Here is a 27,508-nt window from a genome sequence, read left to right as displayed (position 1 = left end):
TCATCCGTAAAACTTATGATATTTATAGGAGATACTTGTGGCGCAAAATCATAAGTTATTCTTATGGAATTCAATAGTCATTTTGTCTCCGTGTAGTTCATTTTGTACCAACTTTTTGGAAGATTTCTTCCTGAATGTCTTATGTATGTGGTTTAACTTTTTAATAGTGTAATAAACGACGAGAAACAAGCAGAATGATTACTACTTGTCAGTATTTTTCGCTGCATGCAAGTTCTGTAAGTTAGTGATGTTTGGGATATAAATATAACCTCAACTCAAGTGCGTGAATCATCCTATTGAAGCTCTAATATCTTTTATGGCAAATACAATCTTTCATTCCGTCCGTGTCTGTCATTATCATTCGGGTTATTCCGGTTATTCGCGTTGAAAGAGATTTTAAAGGCTGTTCGCACCTACGTGAACACTCATATGTAATTGTCAAAATGTGTGTGATGACAAAAGCAAAAATATTTCCTTCCTTCTTTTTCGCATGCAAAAACCAAACAAATATCAGCAACACCGTCAACGCGAATTTAAGCTCCCAGTCGGCTTGTTGTCAGTTTTGGATTCACTCGCAGTAGATAAACAAATGAAATTAAAGTTTGTGATTTTTGGGACAAATTATTACTGCTGCAATATTGCCTGAGCTGGACAACTGTACAGTGCAATGGAAACCGCGCGGCGCTTGCGACGAGGTTCAAGAAAAACAAAAAAAGAGCTCTCCTTTGAGTTAGTCGACATCAAAACCGAACCGGACGAAGCGAGCAGTGATGAGTTATACGGTTCTGCCGAAGCAAGCAGGTATGCGAAAATAGTTTTCGTTGTGCACCATGCTATTAATAACAGTGCCCATCGTCACGAACTGGTTTCAATTTCAGCAGTGCGAGAAAAGTCAAGAAACGTTACACTAGGACGCGTGCCGTGCAGGTGAAATCGGAGGATATCGACGACTTTGCAGTTACGAGGGTAAACGTACCATCGATTTGTGGCGAAAACGAACCAATAGACCCCGTTTACGGCGAGACCATTGTCCCGCAATGTCGATTCTGTTTGCGAAGAGTGTCACGGGGCAACTTGAAAATAATTCTAACTAAACATAAGTCAAAAGCGCTGGCAGCGCTAAGAATCAAAATCTTCCCTGGGGATGCGTATCCGCTGGCATGCTGTAACTGCCTTAACCTGTTGGATATTATCTTAGATTTCAAGGAAGCCGTAACGAAAGCGAAAAATTTACTGCTGGGAGAGAGAACATTTCTGGAAAGCGACGGATGGGATGATTCTGATTGCGTGGAAGCTATCGCTAAATGTAGAACCGTGGTAGAGCAGCACAAGAATCAGATTGATTGTACCTATCAGGAGTTTTCGAAGCGACGAAATGAAAGTGATTTGAAGGTGGACAATAGTGGACAATTGCAAGCTACTGTTACACACTTGATCGATGACGTTCATCAGGTAATTTCCACCGTTATGGAAGCAGAGGAGTCGAGCGGATGCACGGATTCAGTAAAAACTGAAGTTTATCTAGAAGAACCTAGCATTAAACTCGTCAGTGTTTGCGAGCCACAGCCAGAAACTGTAGCGGGTTTTGTTGGTGATGGTGATCAAACTTCAAACTATTCTCCGTCGTCCAATTCAGACGACGAAGACTATATAACTCGAAGGAAATCTGACAAAACTAGACGAACAAAAGACGAGTTCGAAGAAGAGGTGAAACCTGCAAGAAAAATGAAAAAGACAAAAAACAGCGAGGCTAATCATCCGAAAGCAACGAGAGCGAAAAAGTTTTCTAAGGAAAAAGCGACATCATCATCCAATAAAGAACATGATCCCCGTCAGGAGTTGTGCGATTTATGTGGCCAGCGGGTATGTCCACAAGCGGCGGAGTCGCACAAAAATCGCCACTTAGGTAATGTTCGATAAGGTTTTGAGGCTGTATGATTTTCTCATTATTGAACTGCTTTCAGGCATCAAACCGTACTCGTGCCCTGCGGAAGGATGCGAGCTGACTTTCTACAGCAGGGTCAACCAGATATCGCATGTGAAAAGAATTCACAGTGAAAACGGTGTGCCAACGTACAAATGTGATATATGTGGCCGGAACATCCGGGGCGCTATAAAGGTGATCAACTATCACAAGCGCAAGCATATGCACACCAAGTCGCACATTTGTCAGTTCTGCGGAAAAGGTTTCACGATGCGTCAGTACTTGAAGCAACATGTCACCGTCGTACATACCGAAGTGTTTCCGCACGAGTGCAAATATTGTGGCAAAAAGTGAGTCTTGTTTTTTCCGTTCCCAGTAATTTGTGGCGCCTACCTGTAATTTAATTTATTTTCAGATTCAAACTTAAATGGAGCATGTTAGCCCACGAGAAAAATGTTCACGAGAAAAAAAGCCAGGCGATCGTTACAGTAGAACAGCAAATGCCTCCATGCGATGTGCCACCGAGCGTTGGATTTGACTATGTCTAATGTGCCGTTTAACGATGCTGGACGATAGAACGAATTGTGCAGACTATTGAACTACTTTTACCCGTTGTTCTCCAATTGCTGAAATGCAGTACTACGTCATGGCGAGGTTCGGTATAAAAGTTATCAAATAACAAAAAACGTTTTTGATTGTATTTCGACCGCACTTACAAAACTGTGTTATTTTTCAAGCTCGAATATTCGCTCTTTTTGAGCCGAATATGACCCGGAGAAATTAAATCGCCATGTATTGAAAATAAAACTGTGCTCATAAATCGCTCTAAATTACAACGTGCTGACTGAAATTTGAATAAAAACTTATGGCAGTAATCATGGATGTAGTATTCGTATTCATTTTTGTAGTAAATAGGAAAAATAATGTTGACCAAAATTGAATCCCGTGACGGAAATGATTTATAAGTCAACGTCGTGGTTAGTAACGATATTCAAATTAAGAATTTTCTCAACCAATCTAGTTTTTTTTTCTTTTTTGTTCTATTGATTCTATAGGCGATTTGATCAAAAATAGGTACACCGTTCGATATTTTATTTATTATTTGTATTTTATCATCTTTCAAATCTAAATTTAATAACCATTGACTTCCCATAAATGAAACAAAACATTTTTTTCCTAAACTATCTTTGTTTTGATTTAATACCTGATTTCAGTGCACATGCATTGATCGTGTTTGAAAACCGAGAAAATTTATTTGAATATTATTTAACTATATATTTATTATTGATTTGCAGAACTTAGCAATTGTTTTACACCATTTTCCATATGAATTTAGACAAAACAAACGAGGGTTGCGTTAGTTATTTAGTACGCTTTTTGTTTGGGTCCGTTGGGTTTTTTTTATTCACTGTTACTTTTTAAGTTGGTAAGTTCCTATGCGATCAAAACAATCTGTGCTGAGGTGATTCTACTGTGCTTTGATTTTTGCCTACCGCAATGCAGCGGGTTTTTAACATTTAAATTCCATCTTCATTTGAATTAGAAAATTGGGCTCGTAATTTCTCTTTCAAATGTTATTGTGGGTATGTACATTGTTCGTTTCCTGCTTACATTTGGCGGCTTTGCCCCGTAATTTACCGACATACATCACATTCTGCTTTGCATACTGCAATAGTAATTATTTTGACTTTTTATTTTGCACTGGTACTGGTTAGTTTCATCTTGGTACTAGTAGTTTCATCTTGGTGCACGCCTCAGTTACACAGGAAGAAAAGGTTGTTGGATTGAAATTTTATCAAAATAATTGTTGATTATATCTTTCGTGGTACACTAGTATTCGTTACGACAATTCAATGCTAGAATTTATTTATGACTTTTCCTCACAACCATTAGCTGATAACCCTTTTGTCAACTGCCTCCATTGTCTAGCTAGCATTGTGAAACACCGAAACCGTGACTGGTTTCATTTATAGTTATAGCACCGTTTCGTTTGTAAATGTCCTTGGACCATTGACGAGTGAGTATCGCGAGGAGCCGCAATCCTTTTTGCTGCCTGGTATTTGTTTGGCTTTGGGTACGAAAATTTCCTTAAATGTTTCCCTAAACTGGCGCGACATTCCGCAGTAGATGGCGAAATTAATCGGATAGCTAACAATCAGGAAGAAATTCGCAAACAGAATAAACATGTTGGCAATGTAATAATCGAGGAAATCGTAGATGAGCGTGGAGATGATGTGCAAGGCCGTAATAACAGCGAGCGGTATTTCGACAATCAGGAAAACCGTCACCACCACAATGAGCATCAGGGTGGTGCAGTTCGAGTCGCGAACCCGTTTGCACTCCCGCTTCTTGACGTTATCCTTGAACAGTCGTTCGCGCTTCTTCTGCGCCTGTCGCATTGCCTTGAACAGTAGCACATTCAGCGCTACTAAGCTGCCGCACGGTATCAGGTGTACGAACAATATCCGGAAGGAGTAGTAGAAGGTGTAGTATACATCTTCCCCCACGTAGTCGTGCACCCAGCTGGAGGTCTCGGTGTGACAAACCTCCGCCGGGTGGCCGTTCCAATCGATTGTTATCAGACTGTAGGACCTGTGAAGGAAGAAAAAGGTTTTTGACTGTTAGATAAGAATTATTTTTTATCATTTTTCTCTAGTCTAACCAATGGCATTGTTTTGAATTGAAATTGTTCGTTAGTTAATGGTCAAGTCTATTTTAAGGTCCTTGATTTTATCAGATTTTTGGCAGGTTCTTTTTCTATTTTCATTAATATTTGATCTTCTTTGTTCATTAAAAAGTTTTGGTTTTCTTTATCAATTGGAGAGAGCGTTTCTTCAATAAAAAAGCTGGCCAGGCCTAATGTAGATTAAAAGGGGCAGCGATTCTGAGAATGTTTGTTTGACATTAGCTGCTACTAGTGACTGATGAATTCTTGTCAGCAAATATCATATGAAAGATGCTGACCCTGGTCCACCTATGTTGGTGTTGCGATCTTTATAATTCGAATTTGCTTCATAAAATGCAGAAAACTGTTTGAAAGATGAAAGTATCATTTGGATAAAATAACAATTTTTGATTTTTTGAAACTAAATGCCCCAAAAATGAGAGAATAAACTGATTAATTAGGCTCTTTACTATTGTACAATTAATCAAAGTAGTGTAAAGAATACAATAACTCATTTTGATTTTAACTTGGTTTGCATAGTTGATAAAATAATGAAAAACTACTAAAATATTGTTCCTTCATCACAATATGAATAACAGATCAAGATATTCCAATAATAAACCGATACAGTGCATTAAAAAACGAAAGTAACCGGTTCCGATATATAAGCCATTTCAAAAACGCATCAAAAGCTCCCACCCACTCCATCGCCGACTTTAACCATGCGCCTCCCCTCACTGTTGAATCGATGGAGACGTCAATTAAATGCTAATAATTCGGTTATTTTTCAATGAATTTCCTTCGTTCTTGCAGCAATCGTTTGAAAAATCTTTCATGCATCCGCCCAAATGCAGAAAATTGTAATTTGATTATTCGAACTATTGTACTATATCGAGCCTTGTTAAAACGAGAAATTCGACCTCTGATTGGTCGTCCAACGCTTACTTTCCCGAGCACGGTCGTCTGAATTATAGACCTAGTGAATCGGGAATGTGCTATTTGGATTAGATAAGAGTCTGCTTCAGCCTGAATTAATAATTTTAGTCCTGGACAGCAACTGTGACAGTCCCTACCCGAATAACCAAAAAATCGAATCAAAGTAGATTTCAGAGCCAGCCAACCTAACGAACATGAATAGAACTCTAATCAGCTCAATTTTTAAGTAATTAACCGTACTTTTAAGTTCGCAGTTGATGAATAAACTTCGAGTAGCGTGAAAAGCAGCTTCTAAACCGAACTAGAAAGTTCACATTAAGTTCGGTTAGGTCGTTGCACAGAACGCTATTCAGCTTGAAAAAAAAACTCAAAAAAACTCTACACAAAAAACAACTTATATTTTTTTTGTATATCAGAAGAATAATGGCCTAGCTTTATTTATTATTAAATTTGCTGATTTTTTGCAACTTCCTCACTTAACTCAAGCTTCGAACTCGAGTCCTCCCTCTTCGAAGCCTAGATTCATATCACTGCTCCGTTCCCGCTATAGGAGCTCAGCATCTATTTTACTCCATGTGCTGATTTTTCTTCGGTATCTTCTTGTTCATAGCTTGGAATATAACGTTTGCGGTAAAGAAATGGACAATAATTGTCGATTTTTCATGGGTTACCTTTGATCGCACCGACAAAACTACTCATCAATCATAGTAACCGATGAGTTAGCATAAAAAATTTGACACTCTATCAGTCAAACTCTAACTGTGATATTAAAAAAATGAAGCTACTCCGTTCAGAAGTATGCGCGTTTAAAGAACGGTATCCGGCCTCGTCAAAAATGGACATCGTGCGGCCCTTTGTGGACGTCGGGTATGCCCGTTCCGACATCTACAACATCTTGACACTATTGGACAACGATCAAAGCATCGAAAGAAAGCTCGGTCCCGGACGGCCAACGACCCTGAGCGACAAGAAGCTTCAAAGGATGCTGAAGAGGAAGACCGAGACAAAAGTGACTGATTCGCTGCGTGCACTTGGCCGGGAGGTTGGTGCATGCGGTAAAACAGTGAAAAAGTATCTGGAGAACATGGACATACATGTCAGGGAGCGGCAGTCCCATCCACTGGTCTCGGAGCTGCAGGCAATGACACAGTGACAGCGGTTGAATAAGATGATCAAGTCGATTTTCCCGGCGAATTGCGACGTGACAGTGGTGATGGACGACGAGACCCATCTCACCCTGAATGGCAACGACTGGCAGGGTACTTCGTATTTCACTTCTCCCACGAAGGAAGTGAGCTCCGAGGTGAAATTTATTTCACACACCAAGATCCCCAAGAAGGTGCTGCTCCGGCTGACTATCAGCGAGAAGGGAATGTCAAAGCCGCTCTTCTTTCGCTCCGGACTGGCCGTGAACGGGGAAATTTATAGTACGAAGTGCCTGTCAGAAGTTGCGTCGTTTATCAAGAAATATCATAAATACCATAAGGGCGAAGACACGGTGTTCTAACCAGATTTGGCGTCAGCCCACTACTCGAAGCGGCCGTTGGAGGAGATGGAGCGGCTGAATGTCGATGTGGTACCGAAGTCGGCGAACCCGCCCAACGTTCCCCAGCTGCGTCCCATCGAGAATTTCCGGGCAAACTTTGAAGCGCAAGATCTATTCCAACAATTTTGTCGCGAAAACGGAGGAGGAATTAATAAAACAAAATATGAAGAAAAAACTTAAAAACATGCCTAGGTACACGCAAGGACGTATTTTTTTTGCGAGGAAGCTAACATGATTACTTTCCATGGGAAATTTATCCAACTCAATTATCTGTCTTAGCGGAAAGTGCTCTCGACTGTGACTAATGTATAATGTATTAGGGATTTTCGGCTCATCAGTCAGCAAGCATTGGGAAAACGAAAGTGTCGCTATTTCTTCTCCAACGTTTCGATAATTTATTTTGTCTTTATCAAGGAGTCTGTAACATAGTGTACGTACAAAAGTGTGGTTTTGTCTTCAAGTTATACTTATTTCGTTACTTACATTCGCTTTACGTTTCAAAAAAATCAAAAATACCTGCCTCATGCTTAAAACAAAGTTCCAGCTCAACAAATATTAAATGACATTAGTTAAGTGAAAGAATTTCAACTAATTTAAGTTAACTTAAAATTAACTTAATGCACAGAATCAATAATCCGGATATATAACACTCCGTACAAATGGCTTTTTCCAACCTACGTAGGTTCGAGGCATCATACAATCTGTGAGCATCAAATTGAAAATTCAAAATGAAGATATTTTGCTACATCATTTTTGTGGTAATTTCTTCGGTTTGTTTCCCTGCCCGTTTTACGAACACAAATTATACGAGCGTATTACTTCATCTGCTCACTAACATCAATGAAGACACATAGGCTATGTAAATGTAAACGTTGTGTGTGTGATATTTAAAGTTACTCTTTGATACAATACTCGAACCAGCCACTTCCACTTCTCACTTAAATATTTCCCAAAATATCGAGTTACTCCACTGTGCAACGATACGATAGCGACAGCGGTTTGCATTGATCAGCGGCTTGAACTACATGCAATCTAAGGTCAAAACATCTCTATTTGTGAAAGTAGTAGATTTTTCTATAGGAGTAACCGAGCAGTTCCACAAAAAATTTTGCCTAAGAACGGTTGGTTTTAGATTCCACGAAACTTGGGACATGCCTGCATGTCAACGCTGCTTTCCACACAGAAGGGAGATAGAAAATCTAGCACTGTGGAAGATGTCAGTTGATCCGTTCGCTCCGTAGCACTGTTTGCTGGTCGATCCATTCACAAGTAAATCATTCTCTTGCAACAGTGATCGGATATACCGCTACTGTTACCGATATTGATATACGCTGCTGCTATCAGCTGCTATTAAGGTGGAACCGTTCTTCTCACCATTCATTAGTAAATGATTGGTTTGAACAGAAGCAGGTTTTTACATAAACCATGCAATGCTTTACCGGTTTAATAAAAATAATATACTGCCGATCGTGTTAGGGAAAGCAAGCATTCAGCGACGAATCAGAGATCGAAATCGGCGTTTCAACAATGCTTAACATTTTTCAATAGTACAATTAGTTCAAATAATCAAACTACAATTTTCTGCGTTTGAGCAAGTACATAGATGATTTTCCAATCGGTTGCTGTAAGAATGAAGGAGATTGATTGTAGACTGACTGAGTTTTGAACATTTGAAAGTTGACAATTTTCGTGACACTTTCGATGTTTTAGGTTTTTGAATTTGTACCCCTACATATGTTGCTGTAAGACGTAATTCTACGTTAAAAGTTTCCCGTCGTTTCCGCGTCGTTGACACGACCGTACGATAATTTTACAGAAATGGATAAATCTTTTGTACCTATAACTTACGGTAATCAGCTCATTCCAGACTTCCGAACTTTTTTTCCGACTTCACAAACACATAGAACAACTGCGTGTTCACACATCATGGACTGCGAGATTGATTTCAATGTATTTGTTTTTGTAAACCGGTCTGACAGCGCAGTGGCGGCCGAAATGGTTGCAGTGTTGCGAGACCACCAAAAATAAATGTCGGAAGTGAGCCTGACTGCCAGTTTATCTGCGACGTTTTGATAATTTTTATTTAAATGCACAATAAGTCTGTTCCATTTACCATTTTTTTCATTACCTTTGTATATCTACTTTCGGAAAAACATAATATTGTATACTCTGTCCAGAGTAGAGATACTCGGAGAGAGAGATAAGCGATGAAAAAACCGCCAATTTAGCAACTAGGTGGTTTCACATTTCAGAGGTGCCAGATCTCTTCTCAAAGCGCATTGTTGACTAACTTTTTCATTCTACTCGTATAACTGATTTTGACGGTGGAAGTCCTGGGGAATAATAAAGTGCATCACAAAAACCGTGAAGGTGTTAAATTTTATATGTAGGTTTCATTTTATATACTTTCACCATAATTGATCATTATTTTGTTGACCATACAAAAGGTTTGTGAACCACCAGTTTAAAATCACTGTGATAAAGCAATTTTGGAGCATTCTCAATTCATTGTTTAGTGATAGAACACGAAAAATGTGTGAAAATAAAAATATCCTTTATTGATACCTGATTGCAATACTTCTCAATTTATTACTTTTATTATTCGCTTGGCTCGGATTTTGACATGTTCGTTTGGCTCGCAACATTCTCTTCGCATAACTCTCCCTCTGAGTATTGCTAGTCCAGAGGAACTATGAAAAAATTATAAGTCGATTTGTCCCATAGCAAAAGTGATCGCAAGTTGATCACACAGCCAATAATAATTATGAAACATGTGATGTTTTATCACAGTTTATGGCTTAGAATTTGATGTACCAGTTGACTAAGTGATGTTGGATAGGTTGTTCGAATACATACTACTACACTTAAGCATTTAAAATGGGAGAAATAAAAGATGTGCTTCCTATAAGAGAATATTGCTTTTTTTGGAGCCTATAGTTGTTGTGCCGATACTTTGTACTAGTAAATTACGAGAAAACTAAGCTATTTAATATTCAATATTGGTGTTTTTTTTTTGGTTTCTGAAAGATAATCAAAATTGATATTAACCCATCATCCCCAATACTTCCGAAAGTGGAACTCCAGACTTGTTTTCAAAACCCAAGATGGCGACATCCGGTTTCTGCCAAAGAGCCTAAAGAGCCGCATGCCACCCAATTGAGTATTTCCGAGATCTCAATAATTTCCAGAATCGGAAACTGACTTCAGACGCTATTGTGAAATTCAAGATGGCGAACTGCGGTTTCCGGAAAACAGCCAAAAATGGCCAATTGCGGTTAAAATGACACCCAAAGGCAGGAAATCATTTGCAGACATCAATTTAAAATTTCGGTTTCTAGAAACAGCCTCAAATGGTCAAATGCCAATCAATATGAGTGTTTACTGCCCTTCCCCTGCCGAGGAATAACTGCTTCCTCAACCAAGATGGTGATTTTCGGCTTCTCGAAAACAGTCCAAGGATCATCCAATTAAAGTATTCCTGGTATCGGAATGATGCTTAGAAGCCGGAATCAGCTCCAGTTCTTTCAAAATCCACATAACGTTTGCGGTAAAAAATGGACAAAAATTGCCGATTTTTCATGGGTTTACCTTTAATCGCACTGACGAAACTACTCATTCATCAACAATCATAGTAACCCATGAGTTACCAAAAAAAATTTGACAGCTCTAGCAGTCAAACTCTAACTGTGATGGCAAAAAAAGTGAAGCTACTCCGTTCTGAAGTGTGCACGTTCCATGAACGGTACCCCGCCGCGTCAAAAACGGACATCGTGAGGCACTTTGTGGACGCCGGGTATGCCCGTTCCGGCATCCACAACATCTTAACACTGTTGGACAACGATCAGAGCATTGACAGAAAGCCCGGTTCCGGACGGCCAACGACCCTGAGCGACAAGAAACTTCAAAGGATGCTGAAGAGGAAGACCGAGGGAAAAGTGGCTAAATGGTTGGTGCATGCGGTAAAACAGTGAAAAAGTATCTGGAAAACACGGACATACATGTCAGGAAGCGGCAGTTCCGTTCACTGGTCTCGGAGCTGCAGGCAATGACGCAGCGACAGCGGTTGAATAAGATGGTCAAATCGATTTTCCCGGCGAATCGCGACGTGGTAGTGGTGATGGACGACGAGACTTATCTCTCCCTGGATGGCAACGATTAGCAGGGCACTTCGTATTTAACTCCCCCACGAAGGAAATGAGCACCGAGGTGAAGTTTATTTCATAGACTAAGTTTCCCAAGAAGGTGCGGGTGTGGCTGACAATCAGCGAAAAAGGGATGTCAAAGTTGCTCTTCTTTCGCTCCGGGCTGGCCGTAAACGGGGAAATTTATAGCACGAAGCGCCTGCCAGAAGTTGCGTCGTTCATCAATAAATACCATAAAGGCGAAGACACGGTGTTCTAACCAGATTTGGCGTCGGCTCACTACTCGAAACGATCGTTGGAGGAGATGGAGCGGCTGAATATCGATGTGGTACCGCAGTCGGCGAATCCGCCCAATGTCCCCCAACTGCGTCCCATCGAGAATTTTTGGGCAAACTTGAAGCGCAAGATCTATTCCAACAATTTTGTCGCGAAAACGGAGGAGGAATTATTAAAAAAAAAACGAAGAAAGAGCTTAAAAACATGCCTACACGCATGTTTTCGTCCGCCATGGCGAATGTTCCGGTTAACTGCCGGAAGGCCGCATGCAAGGACGCAATATTATTTGCGAGGAAGCTAACATGATTACCTTCCATAGAAAATTTATCCAACTCAATTATCTGTCTTAGTTTTTTTTCATCACCATCTGAAAAAAGTCCATGTTTCACCGCAAACATTAAGAACGGAATTCGAATGTCATAAAATAAAATTAAAATTTGTAACTACCTCAAAAATTAATAAAGAGCTTTGAGAAATAATAATTAAAAATAAAGTTGGCCATTGCCCCCGAATACCCACATTTTGGGGCTTCTCACAAAAGACTACTCAGGAGTCTCATAATTAAACACAAAGAATTACAAACACAAAAAAAACTAACAACGTTGACCTGACGCTCAACGTTACCAGTATGCCAGAAAAATCTGGATTTTGCCAGATTCCTGATTGCGCACCAGCCAAACAGATAAACCTGAGAATCTGCCAGATATTCGCCAATGTGCCAATTTTTTGAAAGATTTCAGTCGCATCGCCTCGTAAAAGGGTCATCATTGCGTGATGGATTGTGGCTGGCCGTAGTCTACCTCACTCGTTGAGAGCAAAAACTTCGAATTTCGCCAGTGCCAGTCCCCAGTCCTTTAGGAGGACTTGATGCCAAACCTCTGGTCATAAGGAAGGAGTCTCTTTCATAAGGAAGGAGTCTAATGGAAATCTTCTTCTTTTAGCCAATATCGAGCCATGATTACAATTCTCTGAAGAAAACTACTATACGTTACTCTGGCCAGCCTTATTGTAAGACGGACTTAATTTAAGAAAAAAATCAACAGGGGTACTGTAGAGTTTAGCTCAAAGGAAGGGTATAGTGGTGTGGAGCCTGAGAATAAACCTTTGTTGAAGTACTTTGATGACCAAATGGCCTGATTCTACTAGTATTTGAGCCCACGCCTACAGAGATTCCGTTAGGTAATAATAATAATAATTTACTCAGAGTTGACTTAGTTTTTCACGATGTTATTTTATAATAATTAGCTTTTTTCACAGAAAACTGTTTCATGAAAACATACTTTTTCAAAACCTCTCATGTAATGTAATCCTCTGTCATTCATAATTACTTTCATCGTTCAAAGTTTACCCTAAATTAATGCCAAAGGATGTTTTTGTATAAAACAAACGTTGGTTTCGTTGTGTGTTTGTAGAATACCAGCCGACAAGAAACTTTTATTCTGCTGCTTTAAGTCCCAACACGGTGTGTAAGTGTTTTAACGATAATCTGCGGTTTTGGTTTCCGGTTTGACAGCTCCCCATAGTTTACTGAGCCCAACCGAAGACTACCGAACTTAAGAATGTGTAGAGTAAAAGTTTTCAATATGCCCAAAGAGAGGAGACGATACTTTGATAGTGTGCCCATTATTGAGACAGCTTGTAGCCTCGTCTAAAGACTGCTTCAGTCGGACAAAAACATGCAAAACAATTTCCTTTTCAGTTAACCACCGAAAATTTTAGTCATTTTTTGCTGGCAGGGCGAGTCAGTGGAATTTACAAAAGGATAAGTTTGTTTCAGAATGGCACCACCTTTTGCTGTTCATGGTAAAGTTCCCAGATGAAGCAATAATGTTTAATGGTGCGAATATCCGTAAGTTGTAATTGCTGTGGCGTAACATTGTTTTGCGATTGAATTCGCATTTTTTTCTCTCCCTCGAATTCTTTGTATAATCTATTCGCCTCTATTCGTTATCGAGGCGATGTGCTAGAATTTCAATTGCCGCCTCATATTTTACCGCTTTTCACTGGTCATAAATAACAGTAAAGGTATTTCCAAAACCATTGTTTATGTGCGGATTTGGATGAATTCGGTGGAAACAGGTTACGTGGCACTGCAAAAGTTTGTCGTTTTACAATTCGACCTTTGCCCGACAACTTTTCTCTAGCGCATATGGTTTTGTGTACAGCAGCCACGTGTGCCCCTCTACGGAAGAATTATGACTGCGTGCGGTTTGAAGGGTGAGTTGATATCAAAGCCGTTGAATTGAATTTAAATTGAATTTCCGTTTGCCAGTTAGGTTAGGGCTTTGATTACACGATTTATGTAAGCAGAAGCCGATGCTAAAGGATACTTCTGACCGCAATAAATTATCGAGGTTAAATTATGACTTTTGAATGGTCTGGGTAAGAGTCTGAGCGGGGGCAGTCAGTCGTCAACGTTAGAGAGTTGGAGAAACCTACGTCAAAAGTTTTTAAATTACGCTCGTGTACACTCCAACTCGTCTGTGTGCATTACTCTGGTAGTCATTTCACTCCACTGTGTGGAAAGGGTTTCCAAAACCACAAACGTTATCATATATCCTTAATTTCAGGTTAAGCTAACTCTCGCTGCTCGTATTTATTTTTCACGAATTGAGGGTTACCATAAAAAAATATTGATCTCAACATTATCTTTAAATTTTTAAACTTGATTCTAATTTATTTTTTTCTTTGAGGCCTTGCAACTATCAAAAAAAAAAAAATAAAACTGAAAATGCATTGAACATCAATTACCTTTTTTCTTCTAAAATTTTCTATATTTCAGAAGCTGTGAGTCAATAAACGTTAACGTTTGCTAAACTCAAAAATAGCGAAATAACAATTTAAGTGTTGACAGTCAGTGCTACAATGATGTATTAGATCTTTATGCTTAATGTGATTATAACTTGCCGCATGAGAACTGTAATCCAATGTGTTTGCTTTATCAACATGACATATAGTCAATGTCAAATACAATAACTTACATCACTCACGTGTGTCAAGTTTTCTCTTCTGAAACAGGTGTCAAAAAATTCCAAGTTCATAATCCGCAGAGTACCGACTATCAAATCTCTCATTTGATTGATTAAATCTGCCGATGGATCCGTCTGCTGGAAATACGTTCGCTATAGCAAAAAAAAAAAAACTGTCTACAGTCTATCGGAAAATCCAGCGTGTCAATCACATGTCACATACGCTGGAACGCCGCTTGATTAGAACCGCATAGGGAACACAGTTATGAGCACTTTCGCTGATTGACAGATTAGGATGCAGGGAAAAAGGAATTTTGTTTCAATTTTTACCACCGTATATAAACTACTAAGCCATTTTAAATATGTGGTTTCTTTGTTTCGGTCTGAGTATAAGGGTAATACAGTGATTTAATGAAAAATTTTCACCCGTGGAGGTGCCAATACCAAGTACAAAACTAAAAAATGTACCAACCGGAACAAAAGAGCTAGATTATTATCACTGGCACGAAACCATTCTGTTTCCGCCGGGGTGTGCTGCTCTGCCGTTACTGGCGTCGTAGGGGCAATAAAATTATACTCAATCGGCTGTGTGTTGAATGTTGGATGGGTGAAGAAAAACAGCCCCGGGACTTCATAAAACACTTCATTGCCACTGATGATGGTTGCTGGGCCGTTATGGAAAATTTTAAATTATGACTGGTGGCATGAAGGGCACGCCTGAAATTGAATGTGCCAAAGTCGGGCATGTGGTCCCCGTGGTTCTGTGGTTAGCGATGTCTGTCGGCTAGCTCTCCCACACGGTTGTGATATCGGGTTCGATTCCCGATCGAGTCGAGGATCTTTTCGAGCTGGAAATTTTCTCGACTCAGCACTGGGGCACGGTGTATCGTTGTACTTATCCTACACATGCAAAATGTGCCAAAAACAATATCGATAACGAATTCTCTCAACTAATCTAGTTGATCGAGACCGCTATTAGCCCCAAGGCTAAGCGTGCGATATTGTTGTAAAGTCGGGCTTTCACGCACAATTGCCAATTGGCCTCGCAATTGGCGAATGAAAAAATGTACATACATAGCCGCTTCATTTGCCATTTCATAGATAGCCGTAATGTTGGAGACAATCATGGAAAGAAAATGGGTCTCGAGAACGACGGAATGTCGTCCCTTTTCGCGTTTCTTCTGTCGATTCGTTGCTAATTGGTATTAGCATTTTGATACTTCATTTGAAATTTACCACCAGTTGACAGTAATGCGACGCCCAGCTGTCTAGTGATTTCAATGCGGATCGAAGCAGGCGACAGAAAAATCAATGTTTTTGCGATGGTATGAGAAAGCGCCAATGACGGTTTTTAGTTTTGGAATCGACTTTCCATTTACGTTTTAGTTGTATTTATCTAGCTGTTTGAAAAAAGTTATCTAAAGGAAAAATACAATTTTCCATTTTCTTTAGATGAAGAAAAAAAATTCTATTTTCCGACGGTAAATTGGTCCATTGATTATATTTTTCCATGTTCAGCTTCTAGACAATTGTAGTTATGTTCTACAGTCTTTTAATAACTCAGGTTAACAAAAGCGAAAAAAAATTGCTCAAAAGCTCAAACTGGAAAAAACTTTTTAAACATTCCTGTAAATTTTGCTGATCCTAGCAAACTCGAAAATGCATTAAAAAGCCTCAGAGTAGTTGCTCGCTGGGTTTGACGCTTCTACGCTTGCTTACGGGAAAACTTCACTTAAGTCTCTGAAGACTTTACGCACTTTTGTTTTTACTCGGCAAGGAGCACCAAAATTCACAGGAATGGTTAAAAAGCTATAAGCGTCCAGTTTTTTCCAGTTTGAGCTGTAGGGCAACAAACCGTTCTGGCTCTAAGAATATTTTAATACTAGCTGACCCGGCCAACCTGTCCCGTCCATTTTGTTATTTATTCAATTAATTCAATTCAATAAATTTTCTTTATTCAATTAAGTTATTGTAATTTTCCGTTTAGAAACTGTTAGCCTACAGTTTTCAAGCTTTTAGTCATTATTTAAAATAATATCATAGCTGAAAACCTATATTTATGTAAACAATACAAGTAGCTTGGTGTACACTGACATAATTTTGTCGTGAATGTGAATTCCGCACACTGCAGCGATCATTATAGCTTGGCACAAAGTCACACCAGAAGAGCAGCTTAAAAAAAGATTACACTGGTCGACAAATAGAAAAAAATCACATTCCATAAGCACATATCAACACTATTACATATATCTTAAATTTTATTTTATTAAAAGATTGTAATTGCTTCCGCCGTTAAGTAATTATAATTGTAAAATAAATTTCTTTTTGAGCGTCTTAGTAGAATGGAATTGATTATTGAGAATAGGTTATGTTTCCATTTAATTCTACTACAAAAATTCGAATACCCTTTAATCGAATACCGTCCGCAGATACGTATTTCGGCTGCTACATGCAACCATCATCAGTGCTTATGTGGACAGTCCACATATCTGCGGACGGTATTCGATTAAAGGGTATTCGATTTTTTTTGTAGTAGAATTAAATGGAAACATAACCTATTCTCAATAATTATAATTGTAGGAAAATTGTAAACCTACTTGTCAAGCAAAGAAAGAAAAGAAATGTATTTAAAATTAAACCTAACTTTACACCTATCTTACTGACTATAAAGTGAGCTAATCGTTGTAATTGAGGATTGCAACGATTTTTGTTGGAACTTATTGATAATTTGGTTTGACATATTTTCTAATATTGCCACATTAGTAAGCCTGTGTAGTTCATTCGTACTAAACTAGTGAGGACGCACGAATATCATTTTCAGAAGTTTATTCAGAATCCTTTGAAGCATCTTCTTTCTGGTTGCACAACAACTTGTCCAGATGGGCTTGTATCGTCACGAAACAGAGATGTGAGAAATCCTGGTTGTAAATCAGGAAGATCAGACGTGAAAATATTATATAAGACTGGGCCCAAGATACTCCCTTGAGGTACACCAGCTCTAACAGGCAGTCTATCAGATTTACCATTTAAATAGTTAACCTGAAGAGTGCGGTCAGTCAAGTAACTTTGTATCATTTTTGTGATGTAAAGAAGAAAACGGAAATTGGACATTTTAGCTATCAAAACTTTATGCCAAACACTGTCGAATGCCTTTTCTATGTCTAAGAGAGCAGCTCCAGTGGAATAACCTTCAGATTTATTAGTACGAATCATATTAGTTACTCTAAGTAACTGATGAGTACTCGAATGCCCATGGCGAAATCCAAACTGCTCATTTGCAAAAATTGAATTCTCATTAATATGTGTTATCATTCTTTCAAAAAGTTTGCTTATAGAAGAGAGTAAACTAATCGGACGATAACTTGATGCTTTAGCTGTTTTTTTTAGGTTTTAAAATTGGAGTGACTTTGGCATTTTTCCATTTTAAGGGTAAATATGGTAATTCAAAGCATCTGTTAAAAATTCTCGCTATGAAATTTAGTGAGCTTTCAGGAAGTTATTTAAGAAGGATATGAAAAATCCCATCATCTGCTGGTGCCTTCATGTTTTTGAAGTTCTTGATAACACTGTGCTACAGCGATTTAGAACTTCTAATGGGACCTAGTATAGGTTGTAGGTCTTGTTGAGGTGTAACATTCGCTCATACTAGAAGTTTTTCAAACACCCCCAAAATCTGAAGTTATGAACTTTTTTAACTCAGTCATTTCTGTACCAATTTTCAATGTTTCAGCAGTTTTGGAAAGAAAATAAACAGAGCTTTCAAAATATATACAGGTTTGTACTAATATTACTAAAACAAGTTGAGTTATTTGAGTTCAAATTTAATTTTTTAGACTATTTCCAGGGATGGTATTCTACGCGATTTTTCGGGACTCGTAAGTAATCTACGTAGAAAACTGTATTCTACGTTTTCTACGGTAGAAAACTTCTTGCAAGTAGAAAACTGTCAAACACTCGAAAAATCACAGTATGAGTCATAAAATGCCATTCGCTGCGCTGATTAGGTGTATTTAAGTAACGGGAGAATTAATATAACAAAAAAAAAAAAGAAACACGAAGAAGCAAGAAAGTGTTTTTTTGGACTATTTTGTGATTATGGCGAAACAAGCAATGATAAAGAAACTCAAAAAAGCATACAAAGTTTTTACTCAATAATTTCAATCGTAATTCACGGTTCAACAACATATTTGCAAAATCGCAAAATATACGTCACATACAAAATCAGTGCAACAGCAAAAGCGCATCTAAGGCCTGATTTCTACAGAACTATGCTAGCGCTGTCAAATCTCATATATTTAGAGCGTACCCAACACCTCAATGGTTTATGGTTTCCTTGACATATATGAGAAAAGCCCACCAAAAATTCCATGCAACTTTAAACGGTTGCAGGAATAATTCATTACACCCTCGGGAAAAATAACTCTAAAATGAGTAAGATTTGACGCATTTTCGTAAAAAGTGGAACAACTCATAAGCTGAGTAACTCCGTAAACACGCATAATTGAGAAACAAGGCGTTTAAAAACTGAGTGATTGTTACTCACTTTTTGGGTACAGTACAGGAAAGCCCTAGAATATTTTGCAAACGGGAGGTATTTCTATTCCGAAAACTTATGAAACACATCAAAAACAAACTCAATCGATGGAGATTAAAAGCAACGATTTTAAATGTCAAATTCGTTCTCAATTCACACAAAATAATCATCACAATTAAAAATAAATAATATTTTTAAACATTAATTTCGTTTATTCATAATGCAAATAACCACAAAAATCTCTCTGCTGGTTTTCGAAGAATACTCGTTTTTGGTTAGGTATTCTACCAGAGGTATTAGAAGGTAGCAAACTCGTCGAAAACTACATGAGGTACATATTTCACGCAATTTTTCAACCAAACTTGAAATTCGCCACCTGTTTTCGTGAGAAAGATACTACAAAAACACTCAAATTTTGAAAGTATATTCAATGACGAATCAAACAAAAGTGGTTTGGTGAAAATTGGTGATTATTTAGCTGAGCTATATATATTTTATAAAAACCAGAGTTTTTGGCTTCTATCACACAATAATTTCACGGTGCTACGAATGGAGAAAAAATGCAAGAACTTCTTAAGTGATCTAATATTGGTTGTAGTTCTTGTTGAGTGTAACATTCGCTCATACTAGAAATTTTCCAAACACCTTTAAATTTTGAAGTTATGGTCAAAATACGGTTTTTGGACTTCCGCGCATACAATTATTTCACCTCAGTCATTTCTTGACCGATTTTCAATATTTTAGCAGATTTGGAAAGGGAATAAACAGGATTTTTTAAATATATACAGATTTGTACCAATATCATAACCAATTTCAACAATATTTAACGTGCTATTTGAGGATTAACTGATAAATTTTATAACGATTAAACACGTGGTTCAAAAGTTGTGAAAAGAAACGTGTTCCGATGACTTTTTGAATTCACTCGTTTGCTCATAGATGGCTGAACTAATTTCAATAATCTTATTGTCAAATGTTGCCATTTTTTTTGATTATAATCGGACTTTTATTTCAATCGTTTTGTATCAAATTGAAGAAACAACGTAAGTCTATTATCTCGAAGATTATACGACTTATTTGAACATAATTACGGGCTGTTTCTCAAACTTACAAGTAACAAATGTCATTACGATTTGATGTGTGATTCAAAAGTTATGGAAAGAAACGAAATAGATTGATCAAAATATGTGGCATGAACATAATTCAAATTGGGTGTTGTACTAATAAAGTATGGAGTTGACTTCTGGTCTCTCAACATCCTCCCGGTTCTTGAAAAACTCACATTGGGTAATATTTATCCTTTTTATGCTGTTCCCAGAAACCGGAAGCTACTATTCGAAAATTTCAAACGGCGTTTGAAGTTGATTTCTGGCCTCTGGGTATCATACGGTTCCACGAATATTGTTATTGGATGATGTTTGGTCACTTTAGGCTGTTGTCAGAAACAGTATGTCATCATAGTTTTGCCTTTATCCTAGAAAGGTATAGCAATCACTTGCAAAACTGAAAGTATAAAGTGCTCCAAAGGGCCGAATGGCATATATCACTGGACTCAGCTCGACGAGCTGAGCATTTTCTGTATGTGTGTGTGTGTGTGTATGTGCAGATTTTTATTCTCACTCACTTTTCTCAGAGATGGCTGAACCGATTTTTATGAAATCAATTGCAAATGAAAGGTCTTGTTGCCCCATAAGACCCAATTGAATTTCATTGTAATCGGATTTTTAGTTTAGAGGTTATGTTTAAAAATGTGAAAATCATGAAACATCAATATCTCAGAAACTACACAACTGATTTGAACAAAATTGGTTACAAAAGAACGGGCTTCCTAGAAAACCCTTAAGTTTTGAATTTCATAAAGATTAAACTTGTGGTTCAAAAGTTATGAAAAGAAACGTGTTCTGAAGACTGTTTAATCTCACTCATGTTTCTCAGAGATGGCTGTACCGATTTTCATAAAATTAGTATCAAATGGAAGGTCTAATTGTCCCATAAGACCCTATTGATTTGTTTTGGAGTCGGACTATTACTTTGCCTGTTATGTTTAAAAATGTGAAATCCAGCTATGAAAAGGAACATATTCCGAAGACTACTTGGACTCACTAACTTTTCTCAGAGGTGGTCGACCCGATTTCCACAAAATTAGTGTCAAATGAATGGTCTAGCTGCCTCAGAAGACCCTATTGAATTTTACTGTAATCGAACTGTAACTTTATTTGTAATGTGCCGACTTGTGAAAATCACGAAACTTCATTATCTCAGAAAACTACACAACCGATTTGATTATTATTATCAGATGAACAGGCTAGCTAAGGGTTAACTGATGAATTATGATTTAACACGTGGTTTCAACGTTTGGCTGCCCTACACGTTCCCATTTCATTTGATTATAATCGAACTTAAGCAACCGTTATGTATTAAATTGTTAATAAAACAACGAAAGTCTATTATCTCAAAGATTACACAACTTATTTGAACATAAGTAGTGTCATACGAACGAGTCATCTCTCAAACTTACAATTAACAAACTTTATAACAATTTGATATGTGGCTCAAAAGTTATGAAAAGGAAAGAAATTCAATGACTTTTTAAAACTATACCTGCTTTAATCGATATATGTGGCCTCAACATAATTTAAATGTGGTGTCGTACTATTTGAACGTTCCAAGTTCATTGATTCCTTGCGGTTTGTTTGAAGTCTGCAAATGCACGACGAATCGGCCATAGGATATGATCAAAGTCAAATAACAAATCGTTTGAAATGATTGGTTTTATCGAAATGACAACATCCTCGTCTTTTGGCTTCTGTACTTCGCCATAATTCTGAATATATTTATATTGGGTGGTATTCTGTCATTATCAGCAGACTTTCTGGCATCAATCTTACACCGGAAATACCCATATTAGGAGGTATATTTGGTTGTTTTCCAAAGTGGTCGTCTTCAAATTCAAAATAGTGTCCAGGGTCAATGTTTGGTTTCTATGCATCATCACGTTTACGGAAATATCCATATTGAGTATTATTCGGTCATTGCCTATGAGGTGCCATTTAGCAATTCAAAATGGTGCCTGAGGTCAATTGTTAGCTCCTTGCATCATTCTGGTTCCAGAGATACTCATATTGGATAGTATTTGTTTATTTTAGGCTGTTTTTCACAAACCGGTAGTCGCCATCTTGGATTTTAAAATGGTATTTAGGATGTTGGTTAAAGAAAAACTTATATTGGGTGATATTTGGTCACTTTGGACTGTTTTTAACTTTAAAATTGCCTGTGAAATCAATTTCTGTCATCTGGGCGTAATTCTGGTTCCGAAAACATTCATATTGAATGGTATTTGGTCATTTCCGGCTGTTTGCCAGACACCGGAAGTCACCATCTTAAAATTCAAGATTGTGTCTGTGATCAATTTTCAGCTTCTGTGCATCTTTCTGGTTCCAGAAATACTAATATTTAATGGGAATCGTCCATTTCAGGCTGTTTTCCAGAAACCGGAAGTTGCCCTCTTACAATTCGATGTGTTGTCTGAAGTCGATTTGTGGTTCCAGTGCATCATTACGGTTCCGGAAACACCCATATTGGGTGGTATTGGCTGTTTTTCCGACACCGGAAGTCGCCATTTTGGATTTCATAATGGCATTTGAAGACAATTTCTGGATTTTGAACGGCATACTGGTTAAAGAAAAACTCATATTGGGTGGTATTTGGTCATTTTCTGCTGTTTTCAGAAACCGGAAGTCACCATCTTAGAATTCAAAATGAGATGTGCGAGATGTGCAAAAATTTGTGAAGAAACATTTACTTCCAGAAGAGGGAGGGGCGTCAAACCATTATGGACATATTTGTTACCTCTAAAAACATTCACATACCAAATTTGGTTGTAGTTTCTTGATTAGTTCTTGAGCTGTGCGAAATTTGTGTTTCATTTTCATGGGATCCCTCCCTTATAGAAGAGGGAGTCGGGTTTCAAATCATTATGTAGATATTTGTTACCACTAAAAATATTTACCTGCCAAATTTTGTTCCATTTGGTTGATTAGTTCTCGAGATGTGCACAAATTTGTGTTTCATCCAACTATTATGGACATATTAGTTACCCCTTAAAACATCCACATGCCAAACTCGGTTTCATTCGCTTGGTTTGTTCTTGAGTTGTGCAGAAATTTATGTTTCATTTGTATGGGACCCCTCCCTTCCTGAAGAGGGAGGGGTCTCAAACTATCATAGGAACCTTTATCGACACCAAAAACCCCTACATACAAATTTCACGTCGATCGGTTCGGTAGTTTTCGGGCCTATATGGATCAGACAGACAGACAGACTTGACTGCATTTTTATATGTAAAGATTACAACATCAATATTTTAGAACCTAAAGAGTGAATATACATTTATTGGATTGAAGCGTTCATGTAAATCTATTTTTACAAATAAAAAATTGAATGAGAAAGGCTGGGTCTGACCGCTAGGTGGATTAATTAAGGTTTTTTTTCAAAAAATATAATTATGTCGTGTAGTGATTTTTCATGTAAATGCAGTCAAATGCAAAAAAATGTTCGATCAGTGTATATTTATTTGTTTATTTTTAATCCTTGACGTAAACTATTTTTTTCTTCATTTTTTTAATTATTTTTATTAAGTTTTACTTAGTTTTGAATTTTATTTTTAAATATTTTCTGGTATTTTTATTTTTATCTATTTTTTATGTATTATTATTCCTTATATCTCTTTAAATTTCTTTCAACTTTTTTCAATTTTTTTTTCATTTTATGACTCAAAAGCTCCATTGATTACGCAGAACAAAAATAGATAGATCCTCAAAAACTATCGCACGGGTGGCAACACTTTATCAGACAGTCCCTCCCTTCTTCTCAAGTGTTACGGGTTTTATGGACATTTCCTCTCGATATTTCTGCTTTAGAGAAAAGAAAAAAAAAGCTTTATGGAAAAGAAAAAAAAATCTACTATAATTAAACGAATCTAAAAAGATATATAATTGAATGATATACAATCGAGTCTATACATAATCGAGTCCGACCTATATATGAGTACAGTGGCATTTTCATTATTCAACGATTAAAAAAAATTCAATTGGCGTGAATATTAAGTTTAAAATGTTCGGAATAGTTGTGATGTTGGCTACCAAAAGTTTGTTATTTAGAGTGAACAATAAATCCAGCAGAAATTATCACGGTGTATTTTTTTTTCTAAAAATTAGAGTGTTCGTATAAATTTATTTTAATTTGTTTAAAAGTAAGTTCGTATGAGAAAGGCTGGGTCTCACCGCTAGGTGGACTAATTCTGGTTTTATTTAAGTCTTTTTATTTTTTTAATTATATTGTGGTTGAAAAGATAAAATATGATATGTTTGTTTGAAAAACCAAGCGTCAATAAGTAAGCAAGACAGAAATCTTATAATAACAAACCACGACAGTTTAAAATTTTGGGAATTTCCTAGAACGCCGACAAGCTTATACCAACATAATATTGACTGTAGTCAATTTTGAATATCATTAGAACTTAACCCCAAGTGCTATTGTGTAAAACTTATATTAAAAATCTTCAAACACTCGCTACTCGCTAAATCAGTTCGGCAATTAACTATAATGGAAAAAATATGAAATAGTTGAAATAAGAACAAATTTAGTTGACACAAAGAAAATTTACGAAAGAGTATCCAGTTCAGTCGATCAATGCCAAGTTTCGTGAAGTTTTTATGATCAGGGGATCATCCATTTTTAAAATCACGACTTCTCGTCATCTACGTGAGAGTAAAAAAAACGCAGATTTAATGAATTATTGACATGGTATTTATTCTAAAAAGGAACATGTTTGGCAAATTTACAACGATTTTTGCAAGTTTTCATTTCTACAAAATGCACTGATCTTATTAAATGCACTCTAAAAGTTTTAAATGGGTAAATATATTTATTTTTCGCACCTTAGTACAGGTCGAACTCAATTATCCGGAGCCTCCATTATCCGGATATAAATTTTTTTGGTGTTCGTTTGAAATTTTTATTTCGTAATCTTACCTTTACCATCCCTTCAGGAATATTTGTTACAATTTTGGTCACTTCTGGCATGTTTGGGACATGTTCGAAATAAGTGAAAATAATCAATATTCATGTATCAGACAATGTGTGCAGCAGGGGAAGCGAAAAATAAGCGAACCGGAAATATTATACAGATTTGGAAAAAAACCGCATCCCGACGAGACTCGAACCCGCAATCTCCCTGTCTCCGGCATGGTGTTTTGACCAATTAAACTACGGGGGAGGGTGATACTGTTCCACAATCTATATGCGTATCACATTCCACTCTATTGCGTATTCTATTGCTCATCCTCAACTACACACACTGCTGTGCAAGCGTTATTTATACGACTGAAAGGAATGTCTCATCACACACAGAAGAGTCAGCTGATGTTTGTCTGCTTAATGCTGCTATTTATTGACAATTTTCGTTCCCAGACTTTGGGAGGACCGAAACGGAGCCAATAGCACCGGATTTAAAACAGACCGGAACGAGCTTGTTCCGATTCTCGACCGAACTGGACCGAAATCCGGACGCAACTTTCCGTTTCAATTCCGCTCATATTGAACATTTGAGAGCGTTTTTTATTGACTCGATAAACAAGTCAAGTTTTATTGACTCGATAAACAGTCAAAAATGGCTTGGTATTTCCGGTATCAGACTGATGGTCAGAGGCTAGAAATCGGCTCCACGCGCCATTTAGAAATCCAGGTTGAAGACTTCCTTTTCTGGAAATCAGCTGAAAATGACCGAATGTCATCCAATATGGGTATTTTTAGAATCAAGGTGATGTACAAAAGCTGAAGGGCAAGGATTTTCTCATTCCGATAAAACCAATCATTTCAGACGATTTTTCCTTTGAGTTTGAACGTATCCAATGTCCGTTTCGTTGTGCATTTGCAGACTATTAACAAATCGGAAGGTGAATCTTTGGATGTAGGTTAAATCGATTTGGAGTGTGTGAAATCATTTGAATAAAAAAAAAATGGGCGGGACGAAGTTTGCCGGGACAGCTAGTAACAGATAAAAAGAGATTGGATTTGTTCAAAACATTTTGCATTCAACTATGACTCTGATTTTATTAATATGCATTCCACGTTACGTTACTGTCACCAGCGTCAGTAAATCCTGCTGCAACAAAGCTCGCTATTCGGTTGCTGACGGTGATTATGATTAGGAATGCACGAGCCTTAGATACGCACCGGCTTGCGAAAGTAAACAGCGGTCTTTTGAGTGCCCTAAAACTGGTCGTTCGCGTGAAACTGAAGTTTACCGGAACCTCACGATTTTTATGTGTATGGTACAGTCCCTCTACAATTATGGGTCAGTCAACGTGTTGCCAACTACGAATGTTTTACTATCTATTTCTGTGTTCTGATGTATACTTTCGATCGACAATTAGTTTCACTGCAGCTGATGTGTGTAAATCGGTTAAGAAGAAAAAAAGTACTTGCATAGCAAAAGACACAGTTATGGGTCCCTTTTGGGCTTCAAGATCATTTAGTTTATAAAACCATCAAAATCAAAATTGTTGTAAAAGCTTGATAATAAGTTATTTTATTAGGTCGTGATGTATTTTCATGCAAAAGTAATAAAAATAGCCAAAATATGGACTGACCCACAATTGTGCACCGCAAAACGTGACACTACTACAATTATGGGTCACTACACTTATTACACCGAGCAGAATTATTGTTTTTAGTAACATTTTCAACATTAAATTATTTCAATCGTATGAAAAGCGTTACAATTGAGTAATTAAAAATTCCACTGCCATCTAAAATTGTTCAGTTTCGTGACGAATATGACGTATTTTTAATAGACGTATTTGCGTAAAAGTGACCCATAATTGTAGCTGACCCATGATTGTGGACGCACTGTACATATTCTGATTTCGATCTCTGTCAATGTGCCTTCTTCCTCCTGCCAAATATCGCCAATTATAATTCCCTGAATAAGTATAGATTTCAACGTAATAGAAGGGTAAGTGGTGGAGGAGCCTTACGACCATTCGCTTGACAAACGGAATCTTAAACCTTGCGGCTACGCAGTCCCCTTAGCTAAAACGTTAGTAAATGTTTTAATTTTGTTTGCTGGGAAAAAATTCTTATTGTTTGCTGGGAGAAAACAAGTTTTTCGGACGCGATCGTTACGTTGGGCTCCGTCGCATTCCATTGGATAAATAACAACATAATACCCTCCGACCGACGGCGACGATGGGTCTTTTTCTTCCCACCTGAGTGTGGCTATGCCGAAAGTTTCGCCTATTTTTTTGTTCGTATGGATGCTGCCCGATATAGAGAAAAATGTACGTAACTGAAGAGTATCGTTTCACCCACTTCTGGATAAGATATGCCGTAAAACTGGAAATTTATTCTCAACGTCTGTATCTATATTATACTTCATTTTTATTTTTTCCTATATCATTCTTTTTTTTGGAAAGCATCTTCGCTCCAATCCTGGTACGGGAAATGAGCAAATT

The 27,508-nt window shown here is 37.5% G+C and overlaps 2 protein-coding genes across 4 annotated transcripts in view; one reads left to right on the top strand and one right to left on the bottom strand.

The window, feature by feature from the left end:
• Positions 1–522: 522 nt before the first annotated feature.
• Positions 523–2,806, top strand: LOC129721798 (zinc finger and SCAN domain-containing protein 12-like). 2 transcript variants are annotated; one of them, XM_055674797.1, is made up of 4 exons: positions 523–801; positions 882–1,906; positions 1,965–2,274; positions 2,340–2,806. In XM_055674797.1, the coding sequence occupies exons 1-4, from the start codon at positions 668–670 to the stop codon at positions 2,470–2,472; spliced, it is 1,602 nt and encodes a 533-aa protein (XP_055530772.1). In that variant the 5' UTR covers positions 523–667; the 3' UTR covers positions 2,473–2,806. The 2 variants fall into 2 exon arrangements, with proteins under 2 accessions (XP_055530772.1, XP_055530771.1); XM_055674796.1 differs by having other exon boundaries at positions 879–1,906.
• Positions 2,807–2,995: 189 nt separating this feature from the next.
• Positions 2,996–27,508, bottom strand: part of LOC129721800 (sex peptide receptor) — a 163,726-nt gene continuing 139,213 nt past the window's right edge. For both annotated transcript variants that reach the window (XM_055674799.1, XM_055674798.1), the window contains exon 6: positions 2,996–4,516. In XM_055674799.1, the coding sequence (XP_055530774.1) occupies positions 3,898–4,516 (619 nt within the window). In that variant the 3' untranslated portion in view covers positions 2,996–3,897. The remainder of the gene's footprint in view (positions 4,517–27,508) is intronic.

The sequence above is a fragment of the Wyeomyia smithii genome, chromosome 2 (assembly GCF_029784165.1).
Source record: "Wyeomyia smithii strain HCP4-BCI-WySm-NY-G18 chromosome 2, ASM2978416v1, whole genome shotgun sequence".
Lineage (NCBI taxonomy): Eukaryota > Metazoa > Arthropoda > Insecta > Diptera > Culicidae > Wyeomyia > Wyeomyia smithii.
Note: the sequence above shows the minus strand (reverse complement) of the source record. Positions and strands in the feature narration are given on the sequence as shown.

What these genes read in the sequence shown, in the direction of transcription:
- LOC129721798 (XM_055674796.1), top strand. Translation starts at nt 668, where the DNA reads ATGGAAACCGCGCGGCGCTTGCGACGAGGTTCAAGAAAAACAAAAAAA. An exon ending in GGTTCTGCCGAAGCAAGCAG is followed by an intron (nt 802 to 878) that starts GTATGCGAAAAT and finishes TTTCAATTTCAG; the next exon opens with CAGTGCGAGAAAAGTCAAGA. An exon ending in TGCAAATATTGTGGCAAAAA is followed by an intron (nt 2,275 to 2,339) that starts GTGAGTCTTGTT and finishes ATTTATTTTCAG; the next exon opens with ATTCAAACTTAAATGGAGCA.